The sequence below is a fragment of the Littorina saxatilis genome, linkage group LG5, assembly GCF_037325665.1.
Source record: "Littorina saxatilis isolate snail1 linkage group LG5, US_GU_Lsax_2.0, whole genome shotgun sequence".
Classification (NCBI taxonomy): domain Eukaryota; kingdom Metazoa; phylum Mollusca; class Gastropoda; order Littorinimorpha; family Littorinidae; genus Littorina; species Littorina saxatilis.
In genome coordinates this window covers 50,313,315-50,335,967 of record NC_090249.1, presented here as the reverse complement: position 1 = coordinate 50,335,967, position 22,653 = coordinate 50,313,315, and the positions used below count along the sequence as shown (strand labels likewise).

The 22,653-nt window shown below is 43.5% G+C and overlaps 1 protein-coding gene across 6 annotated transcripts in view; it reads right to left on the bottom strand.

Annotated features, from left to right (window-relative positions):
• The window catches only part of LOC138967380 (multiple PDZ domain protein-like), a 241,326-nt gene that overhangs the window by 38,697 nt on the left and 179,976 nt on the right, over positions 1–22,653 (bottom strand). For 5 of the 6 annotated variants that reach the window (XM_070339916.1, XM_070339919.1, XM_070339917.1 and 2 more), the window contains 6 exons: positions 8,397–8,495; positions 5,674–5,948; positions 4,738–4,865; positions 4,295–4,405; positions 1,990–2,106; positions 85–175 (listed from right to left, as the gene is read on the bottom strand). In XM_070339916.1, the coding sequence (XP_070196017.1) occupies positions 85–175; positions 1,990–2,106; positions 4,295–4,405; positions 4,738–4,865; positions 5,674–5,948; positions 8,397–8,495 (821 nt within the window). The remainder of the gene's footprint in view (positions 1–84; positions 176–1,989; positions 2,107–4,294; positions 4,406–4,737; positions 4,866–5,673; positions 5,949–8,396; positions 8,496–22,653) is intronic. The other variant, XM_070339918.1, reaches the window with a different exon arrangement.

Here is a 22,653-nt window from a genome sequence, read left to right as displayed (position 1 = left end):
GGTTAAACATTCCGTAAACTTAACCTTTCTTGTTTTTTGATTCCTCCTTCTCATATAAAACAAAGCATGATTGCGGACACTCACTCTTGGTGTAGCCGAACTCGTCCTCAGACTCACTGCCACTGCCCGCGTCCCCCTGAACAGAGTCCTGGATGGAAGAGCTGCCTTCCACACTCTGCAACGCGCACACAAACCTTCATCACCACAAAATGTTGACACAAAGGAACCCTTCTTTCACCACCTTCAAAAATCTACAAAAATCAGGTCTCATAATGGAGGTCAATTTACAGAGGTAATGAACATAACATCTAAAGAAGGAGGGTCTTCTTCTTCTTCTGCGTTCGTGGGCTGAAACTCCCATGTACACTCGTGTTTTTACACGAGTGGAATTTTACGTGTATGACCCGTTTTTACCCCGCCATTTAGGCAGCCACACGCCGCTTTCGGAGGAAGCATGCTGGGTATTTTCGTGTTTCCATAACCCACCGAACTCTGACATGGATTACAGGATCTTTTCCGTGCGCACTTGGTCTTGTGGTTGCGTGTACACACGAAGGGGGATAAGTCACTAGCAGGTCTGCACACAAGTTGACCTGGGAGATCGGAAAAATCTCCACTCTTAACCCACCAGGCGGCCGCGGCCGGGATTCGAACCCTCGACCTTCCGATTACGAGGCCGACGTCTTACCACCCCGCCACAGCGCCCGTCAGGGTCTCAAAAGGAGGAAATCTGAAATGGGGGGGGGGGGGGGGGGGGGGGGTGTCTTAAAAGGGGATTCCACTGTATATATATATTATATGTGCATTCAGAATAATCACATGTGGATGGTTAAGTTACCAAACTGCATGTACCCCCAAAAACGTGAAACATTTGTTTTTTTCCTCTAGTGCAAACACTATTCATGAATACCAATCAAAATTACCTTAAGACAGTTTTTACATTTGACATTATTTTGAGTTATTGATTCAAGTCTTAACCTAGCTGGAATAAAGATTCACTTATTTCACATGAAAACAAGTAATTAACACAAGTAGCTATGTATCTATTTGATACAAGTAGCACTTTAGACACATATTAGTGCATATTACAGATTAACATAATTCTTGAGATGTAATTCAAAATTCAAAATAAACTGAGAAAAGTCATAAAAGTATAATACACAATGAACAAAGAAATAAACCAAACAACATGCAGGCAATATAGCGTTTGTCCCATGCAATCCATTATCTACACGTACATACTCCACATGCCCCTTGATACATAGAACTAAATCTTGTGGAGGTCAAAGACGGCCATCATCCCTTTCTACCCCATGTCAACCCTATATAACACCACTATACTGATTGAAACACTTCACTTTGTTCAAATCACAACAAAATATTCTCTCCTTCCTGTCTATGAATTGAGCTAATAAACTAATACTGGATGAAAAACTCTGAACAAAAGACCCTAGATCCATGATCGAGTGTTCATTTAACTGCAAGAGGCAGTGGTACACCGTACCACTTTTTTTAGCACCTCCAAAAATCAGAGGGGGGGGGGGGGGGGGGGGGGGGGGGGGGGGGGGGGGGGGGGGGGGGGGGGGGGGGGGGGGGGGGGTCAGGTTTTACAAGACAGGGAGTCTTAAAATGGAGGCACATCTACAGAATTTCATGAACATAAAATATTTAAAAAAACAGGGTCAGGCATTAATTCATAAAATTAACACACACACTCGCACACACACACACACACAAACCAGTATTCTTATTATCTTTTAAATGAGTGAACACCCTAGATCTAAACTTTTAGTGATAATAATACTGAAAACAGATCTTGAGTGATCTCTTGGGGCTCTGATAATGCAGAAACTCCACTGGTTGGCAAAAAAACAAATACAAAAAACACACCAAAAACTCATGCCAGGCTGTTTCTTAAATTAAGGAGTCTTAGAAAGAGGGGTTGGACTGCACAACATAAACAACAGTAACCATGGTGACGGTTCTGACCAGCTGTGGCACAGCAGCAGGCGGCGGTTGTGACGTGACGGGTTCAGAGGTCATAAAGTTTGGCGCCTCTTCAAACGACATCACAGGTTTCAGCTGAGCGGCCTCCAAGTCTCCGGGCTGTGGAAAACAGTGGTACAACTCTGGCCTGTTAGGGGGGTACATGGACAGCTACATATCTACTCCGCTCATCTACAAGCTCCGGAAAGAAAAGAGTAATATTTTGGGTGATGGGGGAATACATTGGTAATAAGTACACATGTAGTTTGATAAAGCTCTATGTCACCCTTCACCTTTACCAGCGCTCCCCAAACTGTGCTTCTCTGCGTACCGTACACACTAGAAGCCGAAAAACGTACTAGAAATTCTTGAAGGAGGTCCTGGGACGCACAAAATTTGCGTTGTCGAGCGAATGTTGTTGGTATGGAAAAAAAAAGGGGGAAAAACTAATCAGCTTGTAGGTCCGAAAATACTTTATTTCTTTGTTAAATAATTTGTATGGCACAAGGAGTTATCTTAGTGAAATTACATGCAGACTAGAAAGTGAATAAATGTTTGACTGTGAGACCGAAGACGGCGGAAATGAAATTGTTAGACTTTGCTCTGATTAACTGAACTATCTTGACCACAGACACCATAATTCAGTGTTAAATGTGCTGAATAATGATGCTAACACATTTTAACGCAAAATCTGTGACGGAACAGTGTTATGAGTTGAAGTAAAACAATCTTGTTGGCATTAATAGTTAATAAAATTACTTGAATTACCGTACTTTCGGGACTATAAGGCTCTTGTTATAAAGGGCACAGCCCCCACTTTTAAGGTGAAATTGAGAAAAATCCACACAATAGGCGCTTCCGATGTATTAAGCAAACATCAAAGGAAGAATAGAGAGTGGAAATATTTTTGCTCCCGATGTGCAGTGAGATCAAAGGCAGGTACAAATGTAATAGCTGGTTGGCCTGGTGACCTCGGGTCAATGACCCATACTAGTCAGCTGAGACCAGCAGCCTGCCCCAGGTTACACTGACCTTCTTACCCAGGGTCAATGACCGAGTTTTACCAATGAGACTGACTCCTTTGATGTTTGAGAGGACACTCTGGTGATAGTAGCAGAAACATGCATATCACAAGAGAGGGAGTGTTATATGTTTCTTTGTATAGCGATGTGGGTACATGTGTACTCGATGTGGGTACATGTGTACCCGATGTGGGTACATGTGTACTTGTCTCAATCAATAGGGCGCAGGGGTTCAAGTTGAGGAAAAAAAGTCGCGCCTTATAGTCCCCAAAAGTACGGTACTAAAAAAAAATCCTTGTTTCTTTAACCACAAGAAGAATGTGTTAATATTATTGTTACTTTCTACACACTGACAAACTGCTAAAAACTTACTTCGGAACTTTCACATAAGAGACAGAGTTGCTGCACATTACAATGTAAAACAGAGGCAGCTGCACTTTAACCCTCCAGTAAAAAGAGTATAACAAATGTTACAGCTCTAACACAGGTCAAAGATTCTTTCGAACAAATCTAAATATTATTCCCACAATGCCCTACATACACACCAACACCCATACACCCTTTAACCAGCTACATATATGCATGGTTGCCACTTCCAAAAAATGAAAAACCTGAAAGAATGTGGGGTGCTACGGGGGGCAACGCCCCCTGTACGTTGAAAAATGTTACGATCTGAGAGCCATTATTTGGCCTCCCCTGCAAATTATTTACACAAAACAGCAAAAATTATATCCTCCTTCAAAGCAATTGATAACAGCACAACAAAGACTTAATTAATCAACAGACAAATTATGCCTCATGAACAGTTCAGTTTACACTAAAGCCCTGAAGTCCAAGGAAATTGTTTCCAATCAAAAAGTTTTCAGTTTATATCCGCCTCCAGTTTCTCAAGCTTAGATGGATCGTCATCTTCACTGATGTACGGCATGTTGAAGAAATTTGCAACGGTTTTCACAACAAACTTTCTCGCATCGACAAATCGCATACACCTAGAAAAATGGCGGCTTTAGCAATGCCCGGATTCTCTCCTCCCGCCAAAAGAGCTTCAAAACTCGGATCGGAATCTCTGGTCAAAATTCAACCAAGCAAAACGAACCAAGAATTTTTTTTTCTGATTTTTTTTTTCCGCAACCAAATTCAAAAACCCGAAATTTCCGGCTGTGGACATTTTCAAAAACCGGATTTCCGGCCCCAAGAGTGGCAACCATGTATATGCAACCCCCCGCAACCAGAAATGATAGTTGAAGCTGAATACACAAGCAGCAGGGACGCGAGAGTGTACTCACACATGACGAGTCGACCAGACTCTGCACCATGAACTTGACGGGACTTTTGGAGTTTCGTATCACCTCCACCGCTTCGTCATGTGTTGCATTGCGAACGTCAACCCCATTCACCTGCACGTGCCAACAGACATTAATCTTACTGCTAGCTTAAATATCCTTGATCTGACGAAAAACCTGATGGAAATGTATTCTCAACTTCTCCAGTCTTTTTCCCAGGTGATAGGTAATCCTCCCCCCCCCCCCCCACACACACACACCTGATGACACACTGATCAGTGTAACGACAGGACCCTATTTATTTCTGTGTCTGTTTTGCCACAGTATCTCAGATTGACAAGGTTATCAAAGGATTATCAACACAATTATGTGATAGCAGCCAAGACATTTAATTAAAATAAAGTTCACACCAAAAGAGAATTTAATACAAAAGGATCAACCCCCACCTCCAGGATTCTGTCCCCTGTTTTGAGGGAGGCGTTGGCCTTGGCAGGGCTGTCGTCCAGAACATGTTTGATGAAGATTCCTGATATCGTGTGTTCCTGAGACACGTTGAACATATCTACTCGCCCACCTGAAAATGAAATGCTTAAAGTCAGTAAGCAGACATAGAATCATGTTTGGAAAATCATATTGCATGCACAGCAAAAGCTACTTTCATGAACAAATTGGGGAGAAAAACAGACCAGGAGAACAAACTACCAGCGGAAGAAGCGGTAGAAAGCTTGACAGTTGTTACTTATGTACAATTGAACAGTAACAGAGCTAGACTGAGGCTGATTTCTGTAGCTTGGCTCTTCACCTTCTGTAACGATGCAGCTTAATATACAGCCTTCAACAGTAACGACGTGACTGCTGCAGGAAGTACACCAACCAAACACGTTCCAAGAAATATGTAGCTGGGCATCTTACCTACTCTATTGAAGGAGGGTGTCTTTTGAAACAATATCTACACCACTTAAAGCTATGAACACTTGTGGCCCGGTAGCTAGAGTTGGTAAGTGCACTGGACTTTGAATCCGGGCGGGTGACGACTTTGAATCCGGGCCCAGACGGACACGGGTCAACTTTATGTGCAGTCTCAGAGGTGGTACCCATGTCCCACCCCCATATCACCATTGTGGCATGTAAGAAAGACCTCCGCCAATCTGCCGTAAGTGCATGTGGTTGATTACACCTAACCACGCAACCACCTCCTTAAGTGTTGCTGCTATCTTTCCACTGGGAGGAAGCGACCCAAATTTTTCAACAATTGCATGATTTCAAAAATTTCATCCCTTTAGATTTTTGGAATTTCCCAATAATTGGAACAATAAAGTACTGAAAATGAAAACAGACATAGAAAACAAACAGCAGCAGATATGTAGAGATGGATGTCTTACCAACTATACTGATGCCCAGACTCTTTCCCTCCTGACGCACAAGCTCCACCGTTCTGGGTGGTCCCCACGCATGGTTGCCCACCGCCGGTGACCCGTCTGCGGCAAGTGATTTCTGCCGCGGTGACACCGGTTGGCTGGTGATGGCGGCTGCTGTTGTTGTTGTCGTTGCTGCGGTGAACGGGGGAGGGGAGGGGGAGGGGGCATGGATGGGGGAGGCGTTCTGGGACTCGCTGAGAGCGGACGTGGAAAGCGTGGTCTGACCTGCAGCACTTGAACTGCAACAAACGTAAAACAGGGCATGTTACAGTGGAACCGCTCTTTTTCAGACCTTGCTTCTCCACATTTTCTGTTTATAACCTGATAACTTTAAGTTGGGGTGTGCACGTTAAAGATCCCACGATAGACAAAAGGGTCTTTCCTGGCAAAATTGTATAGGCATAGATAAAAATGTCCACCAAAATACCCGTGTGACTTGGAATAATAGGCCGTAAAAAGTAGGATATGCGCCGAAATGGCTGCGATCTGCTGGCCGATGTGAATGCGTGATGTATTGTGTAAAAAAAAAATCCATCTCACATGGCATAAATAAATCCCTGCGCCTTGAATATGTGCGCGATATAAATTACATAAAAAAATAAAAAAAATAAAATAAATAAATCCCTGCGCTTACAACTGAACCCACGGAATACGCGCGATATAAGCCTCATATTGATATTGATTGATTGAGTTTACCTACAATTTAAGACTTCCTTCTTATTAAGACCTGGATTTTTCAGATTTTGTTCAAAGTCTAAAAAGGGGGAATGCTAATGTTACTGTAGACATGTGCTAAAGGCACAATTGACAAATAATTGTTGCTACATTCTGGCAGCTGTGCATTGCCATGTGCTGTAACAGCAAGATAAATGTGGCTGCAGGAAAAGTGGACTTCGTTCTGAATAAATTTACGATAGAGAAAACCAAGTACATGTCGGGTCAGACAAACTCACAGAACCAATCATAAGACCGAAGATTGGTGAAAAAATAAATATTAGAAACCAGTAAATATCAGCCAATGAACAGACAGACACAGAAATTAACACAACTAACAGAGAATACACAGCAACGATGGGACTGTTTATTCATTTAACAGGGAGGTGCCTGCACCTGCATATTTTCCAGAGAAAGATACGCGAGACAGAGAGATGGAGAAATTGACAAGAGTGGGGGGGGGGGGGGGGGGGGGGTGAATTGTTAGGCCTCCATGGGGAGTGTGTGAGGAGGCCTTCCCTAAGGAATGGGGTCTCGGAAACAGTGAGGCTTCCGAGGAGAGGGGGGTGGCCTCCAGGGGAGAGAAGCGTAAAAAGGAAAGTGACAAGAAACAACCAACTCAATCACATCTACAGCAGGGAGGGGGGTGGCAAAAGAACGGCACTATAGCCAATGTTTCTGCCTCAAGGCAAGGAAATGTGTCTGGCTGCTGAACAGCGCTGTTCATTCACAGATCTTGTTGCTGAAGCGTAGTAGCTCCTTTTGCACTACTCCACTGGTGGGTTGGATTGGATTGATTTGGATTTGGAATAAAAAATGGATGGATGAATGGATGGATGGAAAGGCCATTACATGAACTTCAAACCAGAGACATACAGACATACTATGTCTCTGTTCAAACTGACCATAACTGCGTAAGAACAAGGGGTCATGAAAAAGACAAAGTGCTCATTCAAATTCTCCCAACAGTGATTGGTTTGTCCTAAACACAGAGCTTAACTCGACTACAAAACGTGACCTCCTGCTGATGAACTTCCGTTTAGTTTTCAAATTTGACATCTTACAGCAGAAACAGGTAATTACTTCTTTAGCCAGTTGTGCAACCAAAGGTTTGTACCTACATGTAAATCAATCTCCACTGACACTCCAAAAAACAACATGTAACATATCCAAAAGTGACAGTTACAAGACAATACTCTGGAACCATCTAATAGCAAAACAAAATGTAAAATATGGAAAAATGACAGGGATGACAATATTCTGGAACTATACGACAGCATTTCTCCCTGACATGTCAAAATCAAGCTGGGTCACTATCAGCATTTTCTCCATTCTATCATCTCTCTCAAACACAGGAACTGCTACAACACCAAACTAAGGCAAAACTTGATGTTGAAAAGCCAAGAAAAAGTGTCAGAATGAGAAGAGAGCAGGCAGGGATGTGATTGGCGAGTGTGATTGGACAGTTGCATCTCCAGGGTAACAGTTGGGCTGTGGGCTGTATAATCAATAGCCTGAGACGGGCTTAATCCCCTCTTACCACCCTGTCAGCTCTCGCCCCACTCAAGCCAAACTTCAATAAACTCAATTCTACCCCACTGTGGGTGTGGCATCACTGATAGGCAAGCACATTATTCCCTTGTTAACACAGACAGGCAGGCAGGCAGGCAGGCAGGCAGGCAGGCAGGCAGGCAGACAAACAGACAGACAAAGACACACACTGACACACACAGACACACACTGACACACACACAAACACAGTTCCAAATATTCCCAATCTATGTTATTACAACTGTTTCGATCTTCCATTCCATATCATTTCTGGTAAATGTCCCTTTCACAGAAATAAATAAACGGTCGAATACGCAAATCAGTAAAAGTTCCGCGGCCCACTTTCTTGTGACATGCACGTAGACCATGACCACAGACACAGGAATTAGGTGAAGCGTATCCAAGACAAGAATCACGCTTACCTAGGTGAAGGCATGCTCGGGTGGGAGGGGCTGTGTTCAGCGCTGAGCGGAGTGGCACTGCCCGGGGGAGGCACGCTTGTCCCCGGGATGTACGTGATGCTGCAATCATAGACAATCCAACATCACATTCACAATAATAATAATGATAATAATCGAACATTTATATAGTGAGCCTCCCCACAGCTCAAAGCGCTTACAAGTTTAATCCAACATGACATTCACAAAACATTTACACGAGCTCCATTGAAGACCTGGATGACTTTCGTAAAATTCAACATGACCTGTACATCAACAATCGATACAACCTTCAGAACACATCAGCGTAAACAGTCAAGAAGACTAATTATAACATGAACTTCACAAAGGATCAAAATGACCTTCGTGAAAGACCATTATGATTCTTAAGTTTATCACATGATCGACCCACATTAAAGTTTAACATAGTCTTCATAAACAATCATAAAAGATTCATAAACGCAACCTTTAAAATAAAATAAAAAATAAATATGCAGCATGACACATTAAACATCAACATAACCATCACATATAAGGTCAGCATGACCTTCACATAAAAGGTTGATGTGACCTTCACAGATCAACACAACACTAAGTTAAGAAGATTAACATGACTGCATCACCCATCAATGTGCATGCAATAACAGATAAGCAGAGATCAAAAAGTAATTTTGACCCGAAATGTTTATGTGCAACTGCAAGCAGCCTAAGGCCTAAAAAAAAAGAGGTGTGGTTACGGTAACCCGACCTACCCTATTTTTAGGGGCCGACCCTATAACTTTTTATTACATTTGTCAAAAAAACCCACAAAAAACAAGAAAACGAGTGCAGAAAACGCAATGAAAGCGAAAGCGCTCGAGTCGCACACTTATTTCCCTGTCAAGTAGGTTTAATTTGTGCACATTAGAAAAAAAAGTTAAAAAAAAAAAAAAGTGATTGCCTACCTTCCTACCCTATTTTTTTTGGCTATGTTACCGTAACCACACCTATTTTTTTTGTTGGCCTAATACCTAAATCTGATTAAATGTTTTCGCAAATTGGAGATTCAAATCAGTGTAGCGTACATGTGATAACGCACAAGAATATGCCAAGAAAAGTGACAAATTGCATGATAACCTTTTTGAATGCATCAGATTGCTCCAAACAAACTTAATTAAAACTGAGAGAAGCAAGGGCAAAAAAGTTCAAGATAGCCATCTAAACAAACATGGCAAAACCTTGCCTTTTTACATCTTTTCTGGAAATTCAGCACATTATGTAATTTATGTTTCCTTTTCCTCTTTTTTCTTCCTTTTCCCCTGTTTCAAGCATAATTGCTAAAGACGAGTACACATGTACCTACATCCCTACACAAAGAAACATAACTCTCCCTCTCTAGTGATATGCATGCTTCTGCTACTATGACCCTCACAAAGTTTTCTCTCAGACATTAATGGCCTTGGTCTCATAGATGAAAACTTGGTCATTGACCCGGGGTCAGAAGGTCAGTGTTTGTAAACAAGGGCAGGCAGCTGGTCTCAGCTGAACAGTATTCACAAGGCCAACCTAAGGTCAGTGTTTGTAAACTAGGGCAGGCAGCTGGTCTCAGCTGAACAGTATTCACAAGGCCAACCTAAGGTCAGTGTTTGTAAACTAGGGCAGGCAGCTGGTCTCAGCTGAACAGTATTCAAAAGGCCAACCCAAGGTCAGTGTTTGTAAACTAGGGCAGGCAGCTGGTCTCAGCTGAACAGTATTCAAAAGGCCAACCCAAGGTCAGTGTTTGTAAACTAGGGCAGGCAGCTGGTCTCATCTGAACAGTATTCACAAGGCCAACCCAAGGTCAGTGTTTGTAAACTAGGGCAGGCAGCTGGTCTCAGCTGAACAGTATTCACAAGGCCAACCTAAGGTCAGTGTTTGTAAACTAGGGCAGGCAGCTGGTCTCAGCTGAACAGTATTCACAAGGCCAACCTAAGGTCAGTGTTTGTAAACTAGGGCAGGCAGCTGGTCTCAGCTGAACAGTATTCACAAGGCCAACCCAAGGTCAGTGTTTGTAAACTAGGGCAGGCAGCTGGTCTCAGCTGAACAGTATTCAAAAGGCCAACCCAAGGTCAGTGTTTGTAAACTAGGGCAGGCAGCTGGTCTCATCTGAACAGTATTCACAAGGCCAACCTAAGGTCAGTGTTTGTAAACTAGGGCAGGCAGCTGGTCTCAGCTGAACAGTATTCACAAGGCCAACCCAAGGTCAGTGTTTGTAAACTAGGGCAGGCAGCTGGTCTCAGCTGAACAGTATTCACAAGGCCAACCAAAGGTCAGTGTTTGTAAACTAGGGCAGGCAGCTGATCTCAGCTGAACAGTATTCACAAGGCCAACCAAAGGTCAGTGTTTGTAAACTAGGGCAGGCAGCTGATCTCAGCTGAACAGTATTCACAAGGCCAACCAAAGGTCAGTGTTTGTAAACTAGGGCAGGCAGCTGGTCTCAGCTGAACAGTATTCACAATGCCAACCAAAGGTCAGTGTTTGTAAACTAGGGCAGGCAGCTGGTCTCAGCTGAACAGTATTCACAAGGCCAACCTAAGGTCAGTGTTTGTAAACTAGGGCAGGCAGCTGGTCTCAGCTGAACAGTATTCACAAGGCCAACCAAAGGTCAGTGTTTGTAAACTAGGGCAGGCAGCTGAACAGTATTCACAAGGCCAACCAAAGGTCAGTGTTTGTAAACTAGGGCAGGCAGCTGGTCTCAGCTGAACAGTATTCACAAGGCCAACCAAAGGTCAGTGTTTGTAAACTAGGGCAGGCAGCTGGTCTCAGCTGAACAGTATTCACAAGGCCAACCAGCTATCACAATGCAGTGGCTTTGATCTTATCAATCAATCAATCAATCAATATGAGGCTTATATCGCGCGTATTACGTGGGTACAGTTCTAAGCGCAGGGATTTATTTTTTTAATTTTATTTTATTTTATGCAATTTATATCGCGCACATAATTATTCAAGGCGCAGGGATGTATTTATGCCGTGTGAGATGGAATTTTTTTTCACAATACATCACGCATTCACATCGGCCAGCAGATCGCAGCCATTTCGGCGCATATCCTACTTTTCACGGCCTATTATTCCAAGTCACACGGGTAATTTGGTGGACATTTTTAACTATGCCTATACAATTTTGCCAGGAAAGGCCCTTTTGTCAATCGTGGGATCTTTAACGTGCACACCCCAATGTAGTGTATAGGGAACGCTGCTATGCTAACTTGATTTTTCTGTCCCCAGAACTAAGTGTCTATTTGGGACATGACGTGGTTATATGCTAGGTCATAGGGAACAAACACATTTTTACTCTTTATTCTTCCTTTGACTTGCGTCCAATACACCGGAAGCGCCTATTGTGTGTATTTGTTTCCGCATGTTAGCCTTAAAAGTGGAGGTTTAGCCTTTTACAATGAAGTAAAGCGCCTTGTAGTCCTGAAAATACGGTACGTCATTGACAAATTTTAATACCTTCTGCTTCCCCTGACAACTCATAGCAACACAAGTGTTTAACCACCACTTCAGCACTATACTGACACAGCCTTATCAATTATCACTTTTAAACACAAACACAGTTCACATTGTTGGTGACACACATGTACCAAAGACCGACCACTCGATTCAATACACCATTAATTCACTTAGGCTGACACTGTGTCTAGTGTCCGCCTGTACTGCAGACACCACTGAATATGAGAGACAATTTTCGCTCCAGGAAACTTCATCAACAAAGAGGTCAATCTGCTGTATGTCATCCCATATCCTGGCACAATATTAATCCCTTTCGCTCATCTGCCCCCTCCCTCTCTCTCATCTGATCTCTCTCTCTCTCCCCCTCCCTCTCTCTCATCTGATCTCTCTCTCTCCCTCCCCACTCCATCTCTCTCTGTGTCCATCCGGAACTTGCAGTAAATCCCAATGTCCGTCTCAGCAGGAATGATCCAGCTCCAGCGCTGACAGCGCCTTCTATGTTTTCCTTCTGCGTTTCACTGGTGGTGTATGAACGAGATACAGCACCGGCCGAACAAACCAAGACAACTCTTCTTGACCCCGTCTTTCACAGTGAAATCTCCACATGAAAAGCGCTATAACCTGTATACAAAAACACTATGATCTAGCGTACATCTCCGTGCAAGTGTGCTGGATAAACATATCACACATTAACATTATCTTCTCTCCCAAAACCGGCGTATGGCCACTGTTTACAGTAGAGTAAAAGCGGTCATGCATACACTGTATAACCTGTGTGCGTATTAAAGCACTATGACGTGTACACCTCTCTATAAGTGTAGAATCAACATATCACACATTAAATGCTGTTCAACACCACCTACATTCCTCACTTCCTCGCCCATGTTACTTCCTAATATAGCACAACAGAATTACAGTCAAAACCCCTTTTTAAGATCTTTAAAAATTTGAATAAATCACAAACAAAAGGAGGCGGGAGTCCTAAAATGGGGCTACATTTTTAGAGGTTATGGATAGAAAATCTTCTTTTTTTTTTAAACCAGAAGGACAAAAAACGTATTATTAAAGGGGGAAGTATTAAATTGGGGGGTCTTAAAAGGGGGGTTCCACTGTATAACCTGTACGCACATCAAAGCCCTATGACCTGTACACCTCCCTACACGTGTAGAATAAACATAGCACACCAACCATTACACTGACCCACCACCCCCAGTCAATTTGTCTAAGTACCACAGGGACGCTGCAGACAATCCAATACAAAACAGTGGAACCCCCCCTTTTTAAGACCCCCGATTTAAGACCCTGTTTTCTTAACTATTCTGTTCATAAACTCTCACATTTTGGAGGTCTTAAAAGGGGGGTTCCACTGTACCACTGGGAAGCCGCAGACAATCCAATACTGACCTGTCCAACATCATTCCCTGTCCACTTTTCTCTTGACCACAGGAACTAGCATTAGTGGCCAGTCCAGCCATCGTCCCAAACCACAATTTGTCCTTCAAGATTAGGAGTGATGTTAATATATAACACTCTGGGGTAGGGAGCTGCTATTTCTCTTGCTTAAAGGCCCGTTATATGGACAGACTAGAGAGGGTTCAGTGAGTTTGTGTGTGTGCAGAGTGGTGGTGCAATTGTGTGCATGTGTGTGTGAGCGTGTGTGTGCGAATGTGTGCGTGTGTGTATGTGTGCGCATGTGTGTGTGCATGCGTATGAGTGTGTGTGTATGTGTGTGTGCATGCAGGCGCGCGTGTGGGTGTGTGTGTGTGTGTCTGTTGTCTGTGTCTGTTATGTGTGTGTGTTTCATAACTTGTGAAATTCAACACCGCCTTGTTCCATTAGCATGAATTCATACAACAGTAAAGTCAATTAGCCCAGCAACACCCACTAACACAGCCAGACAATTTGTCAGCCTTCAATGCAGACTCAGGGGCAGGTCGAGTAAATTCCACCCCAGGGAACACCGGCGGACAAATCAACACCAAAGCAGTATCACCTCCAGTCGTTATGTCGAGAGGCAACTCTTGTACAAACACTGGCTGGGGGTGTATACCTGCCCCTGGACATCAGACCTCAAAAGCCTGACTAAAAGCTTCCCCGCGGTCATGCTCCAACGAAGGTTGAAACCAAGGAGGCTCTGCCGCCTGCAGGCCGATGTTTAATTCTTTGCCAGAGGATCGGGGCAAAATCAATAGGCGGCATAACAAATCATGAGCTGCCGCTAGATCTCATCCCTCCCTGCCACAATCTGTGGGAATTATTGCGGCCACCTATGCCCTGATGATCTCAGAGAATTTAAGCCTCCAGCTTGCCTATTTTTCTTGTTACGGCATTCAGCTGTTGAAAAACAATGCCGTTTTTATTGATTCTGCCTCTCAACAAGCGACAATCAGGAAAGCTTCCAGTTGCTGAAAACATCCTTCAAAATCAAGCGCACGGTTTTACCTCACTGCAGGTTGCCCAAACCTTCTAACAAATCCCTAGCCAGCATTTCCTTTCTGAGAACAATCACGAGTGAAGAGTGAACTATGCATTACATCTTTCTAAACCAAACCACACAAATTCGGCTGAATACCAGCTTGTTAAAACCACATAAATTTGGCTGAAGACCAGATTGTTTGAAATGTTTACTTTGGGCATTGCCAGCCTGATTCTTACAATTACCTTTTCACCACCCCCACCCCCCCAAAAAAAAACCCACAAAAACCCACCAAATTCAGATCCACATTTTGTGTTTTCACTGCAAATTTCACCAGCTAAATTCCTGTTTGAGCAACAATATTTCTTTTTACATTCAGAAAATAAAGTTTGTATTGTATTGTATTTGAGCAACAGTATTTCTTTTTACATTCAGAAAATAAGGTTTGTATTGTATTGTATTGTATTGTGTTGTATTTTACTGTATTGTATTGATTTGTATTGTATTGCTTTGTTTTGTGTGGTCACCCACTGTCTGTCAAACCTCGAAGCATATAAATTATTACAGCCAGACTACATGCACTACTTACTTACGCTTCATACTTCTTTACAGTCACATTCCATGGACTTGCGATGCTCTTAGATAAAGCTTGTGGCATTAATGACTACACACACAACCAGCACAGACAACAGTGGATCTTGTGGCCACAAATGCAGCACGGCCGCCTAAAACCTTTGGATTACAATCTGTTTACACTGTCAAAATGTTTGCTTCTAACAGTGCCAGACAGGGACAGATGCAGCAACTGAATCAATCTCACCAAAAACTGTGCAAGCAAAGAAAGAAAGAAAGAAAGTGTGTGTGCGTGTGTGTGTGACAGTGTTCCCCTGAAAGCGGCGTATGGCTGCCTAAATGGCGGGCTCAAAACTATCATACACGTAAAAACACACTCGTGCTAAAAACATGTGTACATGGGAGTTTCACCCTATGGATGCAGAAAAAAAAATTATGTGTGTGCATGCATGCATTTGTGTGTCTGTGTGTGTGCCTGTCACTCTGTCTGTGTGTCTGTGTGTGTGTCTGTGTGTGTGTCTGTCACTCTGTCTGTGTGTGTGCCTGTCACTCTGTCTGTGTGTGTGCCTGTCACTCTGTCTGTGTGTGTGTGCCTGTCACTCTGTCTGTGTGTGTGCCTGTCACTCTGTCTGTGTGTGTGCCTGTCACTCTGTCTGTGTGCCTGTCACTCTGTCTGTGTGTGCCTGTCACTCTGTCTGTGTGTGTGTCTGTCACTCTGTGTGTGTGTCTGTGTGTGTGCCTGTCACTCTGTGTGTGTGCCAGTCACTCTGTGTGTGTGTCTGTGTGTGTGCCTGTCACTCTGTCTGTGTGTGTGCCTGTCACTCTGTCTGTGTGTGTGTGCCTGTCACTCTGTGTGTGTGCCTGTCACTCTGTCTGTGTGTGTGCCTGTCACTCTGTGTGTCTGTGTGTGTGCCTGTCACTCTGTCTGTGTGTGTGCCTGTCACTCTGTCTGTGTGCCTGTCACTCTGTCTGTGTGTCTCTGAACATCCATCTGCCGAATATATCTGCCTTACTGTGCATGTCACGTGTACAAACTTCAAGCGCAGAGAGCATGTGCATGTCAGAGACTCTGCAGGGAAACCCATCAACTGCAACAACAATCCGCGCTTGTCCCAGGAGTCAATGAGGCGTCTCTGGGATGCAAGAGGCAAAGGGCCATAACTTCTCCAGGGAACTGCCGTGAACACAAACATGCAATCAGCTCCCCAAAGCTGGCTCTTTTCACGCAGCTTAAAAGGATGCTGTACATCTAAGTCTTGTTGCCCAAGCTGGCACAATGATCCATCAGTGTGACACCTTGCTACAAATCCTTCAAAGCGGATTGATCGCTTCAAGCATAAAAGACATAAGTCTCAAACCCGCTGGCTTTGTAGTTGCTGTTCAATTTATCTGCGCTTAATACTTGCATTTAAAAGAAAGAAGAAGACCCAAAAAAAGGTGAATTTGTCATCCAAATGGGAATATAACATGTCTGATTGTTTTCAATCGCCCCGCCACATAGGCAGCCGCACTCCATCTTCAGAGGATAGACACACTGGTTTTAAGCCAAAAATTGTGTAGGGCTGTTCAAAGTTTGCTCAGGTTTTATCGAACTGTTGTCTGGCATCAGGACTGAAAGCAGTACAAACCATTTCTTCTAAAAGATCTTCAAGCCTAAACTACATTCACATTTTGAGTACCAAGCAGATGTGTATGCAGACCTGCCTACCCCCAAAATTACAAGGTGTAATGAGCCAAGCCAAAAAGAATAATCTGGTGGAAGAAGGTGTAATCAAGATTCCATTCGGCAATCATTTCGCACATTGTCACTTCTGCTCGGACAAATTCTCCCTCCAGTTATGTTACTGTATCACCCGACTCGGACTTCCTGATAAAGAAACAGGTAATTTTGTCTTTTGGTTTCCATGAGCTCTCTTTACTGCATCCTTGTGATAATTTGTCCCGATGTGCTATGCACAGTCATATTTTCCAATGTGTGCACACGAAAAGTCATTGTGGCAAAGGGAACACAAGACGTGCTTTGGTCCTTTTGATTAAGGTCTTTATTAGGCATGGCCACGATTCCATTTAGCTGCCTTTGTATTTCTGTGGAATAGCTTTCTTCTTTTTCACAGCAATCCTTTTACCACCACTGTTACCAGCTTCCTCATCAGACTCGTCTATCTCATTCCACGCGTCGCTAATTCATTGTAATGCGAACGGTGTCGTCTATCTTGTGTTGCCCAAACGATCTCGCGCAGGTGCAAACGCAAGCTCTGCGAGTGCAACAATACAGATCAGATCCGGGATTTACATCGAGATGTCGAGATGCGAAAAACTTACTTTTGGTTTCTTAAAAATCGTACTTCCATTGTGGAAAGCGTGGTGGTGTAGTTTGGGTTAACAATCGTAGTAAATTACGCCCAAATGGTAAAGGGTAGGCAGGTCTGTGTATGCATGCACATGCACACAAATACATGCACGTGCACACATGTACTCTCTCTCTCCCATACTCTACTCTCTCCCTCTGTCTGCTGCCGAATACACTACTAAAACACTAATCAGATTGTTCAGACCTATTACTCGTACACCCGGAGAGAGACTGGCAAAATCTAGCACATTTCTTCCTGAAAGTGTAATTGCACCACAAACACTATTGCTTCTTCAGTGCAGATGCAACACACCTTGAACACACTAAAACACATGTATCAGATACATTTCAGGTAAAAGTACAACCAGAAACAGTGTTTGACTCTCACACTTATCCCACCTCCAAACAGCGAATGCCCTCGGGGCGATAATCAACAAGTTTGTAATACAGTGGAACCGGCCTTTTCGTAGGACCTAAAAAAACTCTGAAAGTTAGGTCTACAAAAGGAGGGCGTCTTAAAACGGGAGGTTAAATTACAGATGTTATGAACAGAAAATTAAACAAGTCGCGCAAGGCAAAATTACTACATTTAGTCAAGCTGTGGAACTCACAGAATGAAACTGAACGTAGTCCGCCGCTAGTGCAAAAGGCAGTGAAAGTGACGAGCCTGTTTGGCGCGGTAGCAGTTGCGCTGTGCTTCATAGCACGCTTTACTGTACCTCTCTTCGTTTTAACTTTCTGAGCGTGTTTTTAATCCAAACATATCATATCTATATGTGGCGGGGATGTAGCTCAGTCGGTAGCGCGCTGGATTTGTATCCAGTTGGCCGCTGTCAGCGTGAGTTCGTCCCCACGTTCGGCGAGAGATTTATTTCTCAGAGTCAACTTTGTGTGCAGACTCTCCTCGGTGTCCGAACACTCCCGTGTGTACACGCAAGCACAAGACCAAGTGCGCACGAAAAAGATCCTGTAATCCATGTCAGAGTTCGGTGGGTTTTTGAAACACAAAAATACCAAGCATGCTTCCTCCGAAAACGGCGTATGGCTGCCTAAATGGCGGGGTAAAAACGGTCATACACGTAAAATTCCACTCGTGCAAAAAACACGGGTGTACGTGGGAGTTTCAGCCCACGAACGCAGAAGAAGAAAAAAAAATATCTATATGTTTTTGGAATCAGGAACCGACAAGGAATAAGATGAAAGTGTTTTTAAATTGATTTTGAAAATTTAATTTTGATCATAATTTTTATATTTTTAATTTCCAGAGCTTGTTTTTAATCCAAATATAACATATTTATATGTTTTTGGAATCAGGAAATGATGAAGAATAAGATGAACGTAAATTTGGATCGTTTTATAACATTTTTTTTTATTTTACAATTTTAAGATTTTTAATGACCTAAGTCATTAATTAATTTTTAAGCCACCAAGCTGAAATGCAATACCGAAGTCCGGCCTTCGTCGAAGATTGCTTTGCCAAAATTTCAATCAATTTGATTGAAAAATGAGGGTGTGACAGTGCCGCCTCAACTTTTACAAAAAGCCGGATATGATGTCATCAAAGGTATTTATCGAAAAAAAGAAAAAAACGTCCGGGGATATCATACCCAGGAACTCTCATGTAAAATTTCATAAAGATCGGTCCAGTAGTTTGGTCTGAATCGCTCTACACACACACACGCACAGACAGACACACACACACATACACCACGACCCTCGTCTCGATTCCCCCTCTATGTTAAAACATTTAGTCAAAACTTGACTAAATGTAAAAGAGGAGAAGTCTTAAATTTGGCAGGGGAGGGAGAGGGTTAAACAGGGGGTTCCACTGTATAGGTCAACCTGCAAGCTGAAATAGCGTTTCACGCTCACACTTCTTCCCAGTTACATGCAATGAGGTTAACTGCCTAGCCTGAACAGGGGTTCTCACTGTTAGATCAAATCAACTAGCACTCATCAGCAGCCCTGATTAACCATCGAGCACTGATTAACCGCTGAGCACTGATTAACCGCTGAGCACTGATTAACCGCTGAGCACTGATTAACCGCTGAGCACTGATTAACCGCTGAGCACTGATTGGCCGCTGAGCACTGATTGGCCGCTGAGCCACTGTAGCTCTGGACACACCGGGTCCTAACCCAGGGAAGAGCCTAGCCTTCATGGCAAGTAATGAACAACATTACAGCATCACTGCCGCTAACGACATCCAATCAGAGTTCAGACCAACTGCCCACGCCCCTACTGCTAGAGCCAAAGTCCATGCAGAACCCTTCCCTATACCTCTTAGACTTTGGACTGTATGCCATTCAGGAGTCTTGGCAAATGCACACACACAGACAGACAACACAAGAGAAATGCTGAATATCTGAAAAATGTTGGATGAAAATCAATATCTGCCCACTACTGATAAGAGATGAAGCTCTCTCACTTTTTCTGTCTCTCTCTTCTCTCTGTTTATCTCTCTCATCTCTCTGTCTCTGCCTCTCTCTGTCTCTCTCCCTCTCCATCTCTCTCTGCAGTTTACATGGAGACAGGAAGAGCTGACCTGGTGCAAGTTTAATCACGCAGGATTTGTGCCGCCGTATTAACACAACTGCCCTGGCAGATTTGCCTAACACCATCCTTAGCAAAGCAAGGCTACCAGACCCAAGGAAAACAGCTGACCGAGCAATGCTAAAACAGAGTATCGTATGACAGACACTAAGCCGTCTGTGGCTGAAGGATCATGAAAACACCAGACGCTGTTATCAGTGACACTACGCCCAGACTGGAAAACGGATCAGGTTAACTTTGCCAAAGTGGACATGTCTTCATCCATGAACACCATATAGAGAATAAGATGCGTATAACATTAACTTTGCCAAAATGAACGCTTCTTGGTCCATGAACACCATACAGAGACTAGGATGCTGATCACTGTAACTTTGTCAAAATGAACGCTACTTATTGGTCCATGAACACCATACAGAGACTAGAATGCTGATCATTGTAACTTTGCCAAAATGAACACTTCTTCATCCATGAACACCATATAGAGAGGAGTGACAGACTGATCAATCTAACTTACATGAAAACCAAGAACTCAAGAAACGAATATAACCAAGTACAGATCTTCACTGTGTCTTTATATGACATATAAAACCAGCACACTGATGAGCCAAAGCAACAGGTTGTAACAATGTTTCTTTAAAAACAGACTGCAAGTACTGCTTCATAAACCAAGAATCAGTTTTGGCAAAGATCTTCCCTTACTCAAATGTTACAGAAACGTTCTGGCACCCAACCTCACAGATTGATGTATCCCCACTACAGCCAAGACGTACTTCATTGATCACTGCTTGCAAAATAAATAAAGATAAAATTAAAATTAAAAGAACTTACAAAGAAATCATGGTGAGAGAAACCTACAAACCTGTGAGCAGGCTGGCACACGAAACACGCTACTCATCCATTTCAGCCAGCCGTCATAACACATCACGCACACCACGTAAACAAAACCCCGAAATCAACTGAACACTCCAGTAGTACCAGACCAGCATGATCACAGCAACAAAATCACACAGGCTGGCTCCTAGTCCTATCGCTATACATTAATGATTAAACCCCCGGCCTGTTAACGAAGGCGTGTACAACAACAAAGTCGGCAGTCAAGTGTCACAAACACAACCAAAACCAGCTAATCCCATAGACTTGACAGCCATGGAGAATGCCACAGAGTAGGTCCCAACCATCAATTCTCACCGTTGTTTGAGCGCCAACTTATCGTGGATGTCCAACATGGCTGCAGAATGGTCGTGGCGGGAAGCGCATTTTGGCGACAGACAGGGAGAGGGAGAGGAGGAGACAGGAGGAGGAGGAGGAGGAGTGGGAGGTTAAGATTTGCGTGAGCCTCCCCCCCCCTCCCCTGTAATGGTGCTATGCCAGACTGCCGCTAACACTAGCGGGAGTCCAGCAAGGAGAGCACCTCAGCTTGTATTGATCTGCGCAGTAAGAAAGATTGATTCCGACCAAACCACCCCATTTCACTGCAAGGGGGGGAGGGGGAGGGGGGAGGGGGTAGAGAAGGAGGGGTGGGAGTGGGTACGAGGGGATGCTGTGAGAGAAGGTGGGAATCTTTTACACATCTTAATCCTGAAGAGGGTTTTTTTAAAGGAAGAAGGGGGAAAGTAAAGGCGAGGTATTAAAACATGGTAGGCCACATCCCAGCGGAACTGGCAAGAGAGGCAGCCATTACGGCAAGGTCATACACCCAAACGCCACTACGCCGCAGTGGGAGACAGCAAAGTGAGGGAATAAATCAAGCGCTGGATGGCGGAGAAAGGGGCGGGATCACAAGGGGCGGCGAGAACAGTGACAACCGGCGCGTGACGCGCGTGGTAACGCTTTTTATTCAAACAAATTACCGCTCATCTTCTTATACTTTTTATAACATAGTGAACTATTCTAAACACGTTTTACTGAAGTAAAGATCTGACCATGTGCAATACTCTTTCAAAATAATTTTAAATAATGAGATATTTTTTTAAACACTGAGGCAGGCACTGTATGTGGTAACACTTTTCATTCAAGCAAATTACCGTTCATCTTGCAATACTTTTTGTAACATACTGAAAATTTCCACACACTTTTTACCTAAGTAACCATCTGACTATGTGTAATACTTGTTTGAAATAATTTTGATACAAAAAGATCTTTGTCAAATTTGTTTATCCACGTCAACAAACCTGACCCTATTTTCTTACGAACTCTTGCCCACATTCTACCTTCATGCTTCGGGTCTGCTTCTACACTTTCCCTGCTCCCCCTTACCCCCCCTCCCTCCCCAAATTTCATTAAACAAGAAGGGCAAAGCCCATACGACTCACATGCTTGACCTTGACCTTTACATGACCTTGACCTTCAGGGTCAAGGTCAAATAACTAAACCTAGCAATGACATACACTAAGAACTGCTTTACACATTTTTCCTACCAAAATACATGTGACCTTGACCCATGGTCAAGGTCATCCAAGGTCATGCAACACAAAGCTGTTAATTCAAGACATAGGAAGTACAATGGTGCTTATTGGCTCTTTCTACCATGAGATATGGTCACTTTTAGTGGTTCACTACCTTATTTTGGTCACATTTCATAAGGGTCAAAGTGACCTTGACCTTGATCATATGTGACCAAATGTGTCTCATGATGAAAGCACAACATGTGCCCCACATAATTTTTAAGTTTGAAACAGTTATCTTCCATAGTTCAGGGTCAAGGTCACTTCAAAATATGTATACAATCCAACTTTAAAGGACCCTTGCGACCTTGACCTTGAAGCAAGGTCAACCAAACTGGTGTCCAAAGATAGGGCTTACATTGCCCTGTATAGCATACATAGCTAAGGTTGCCATTCTCGATAACTTCAGAAAAAAATGCGAAAATGTGAAA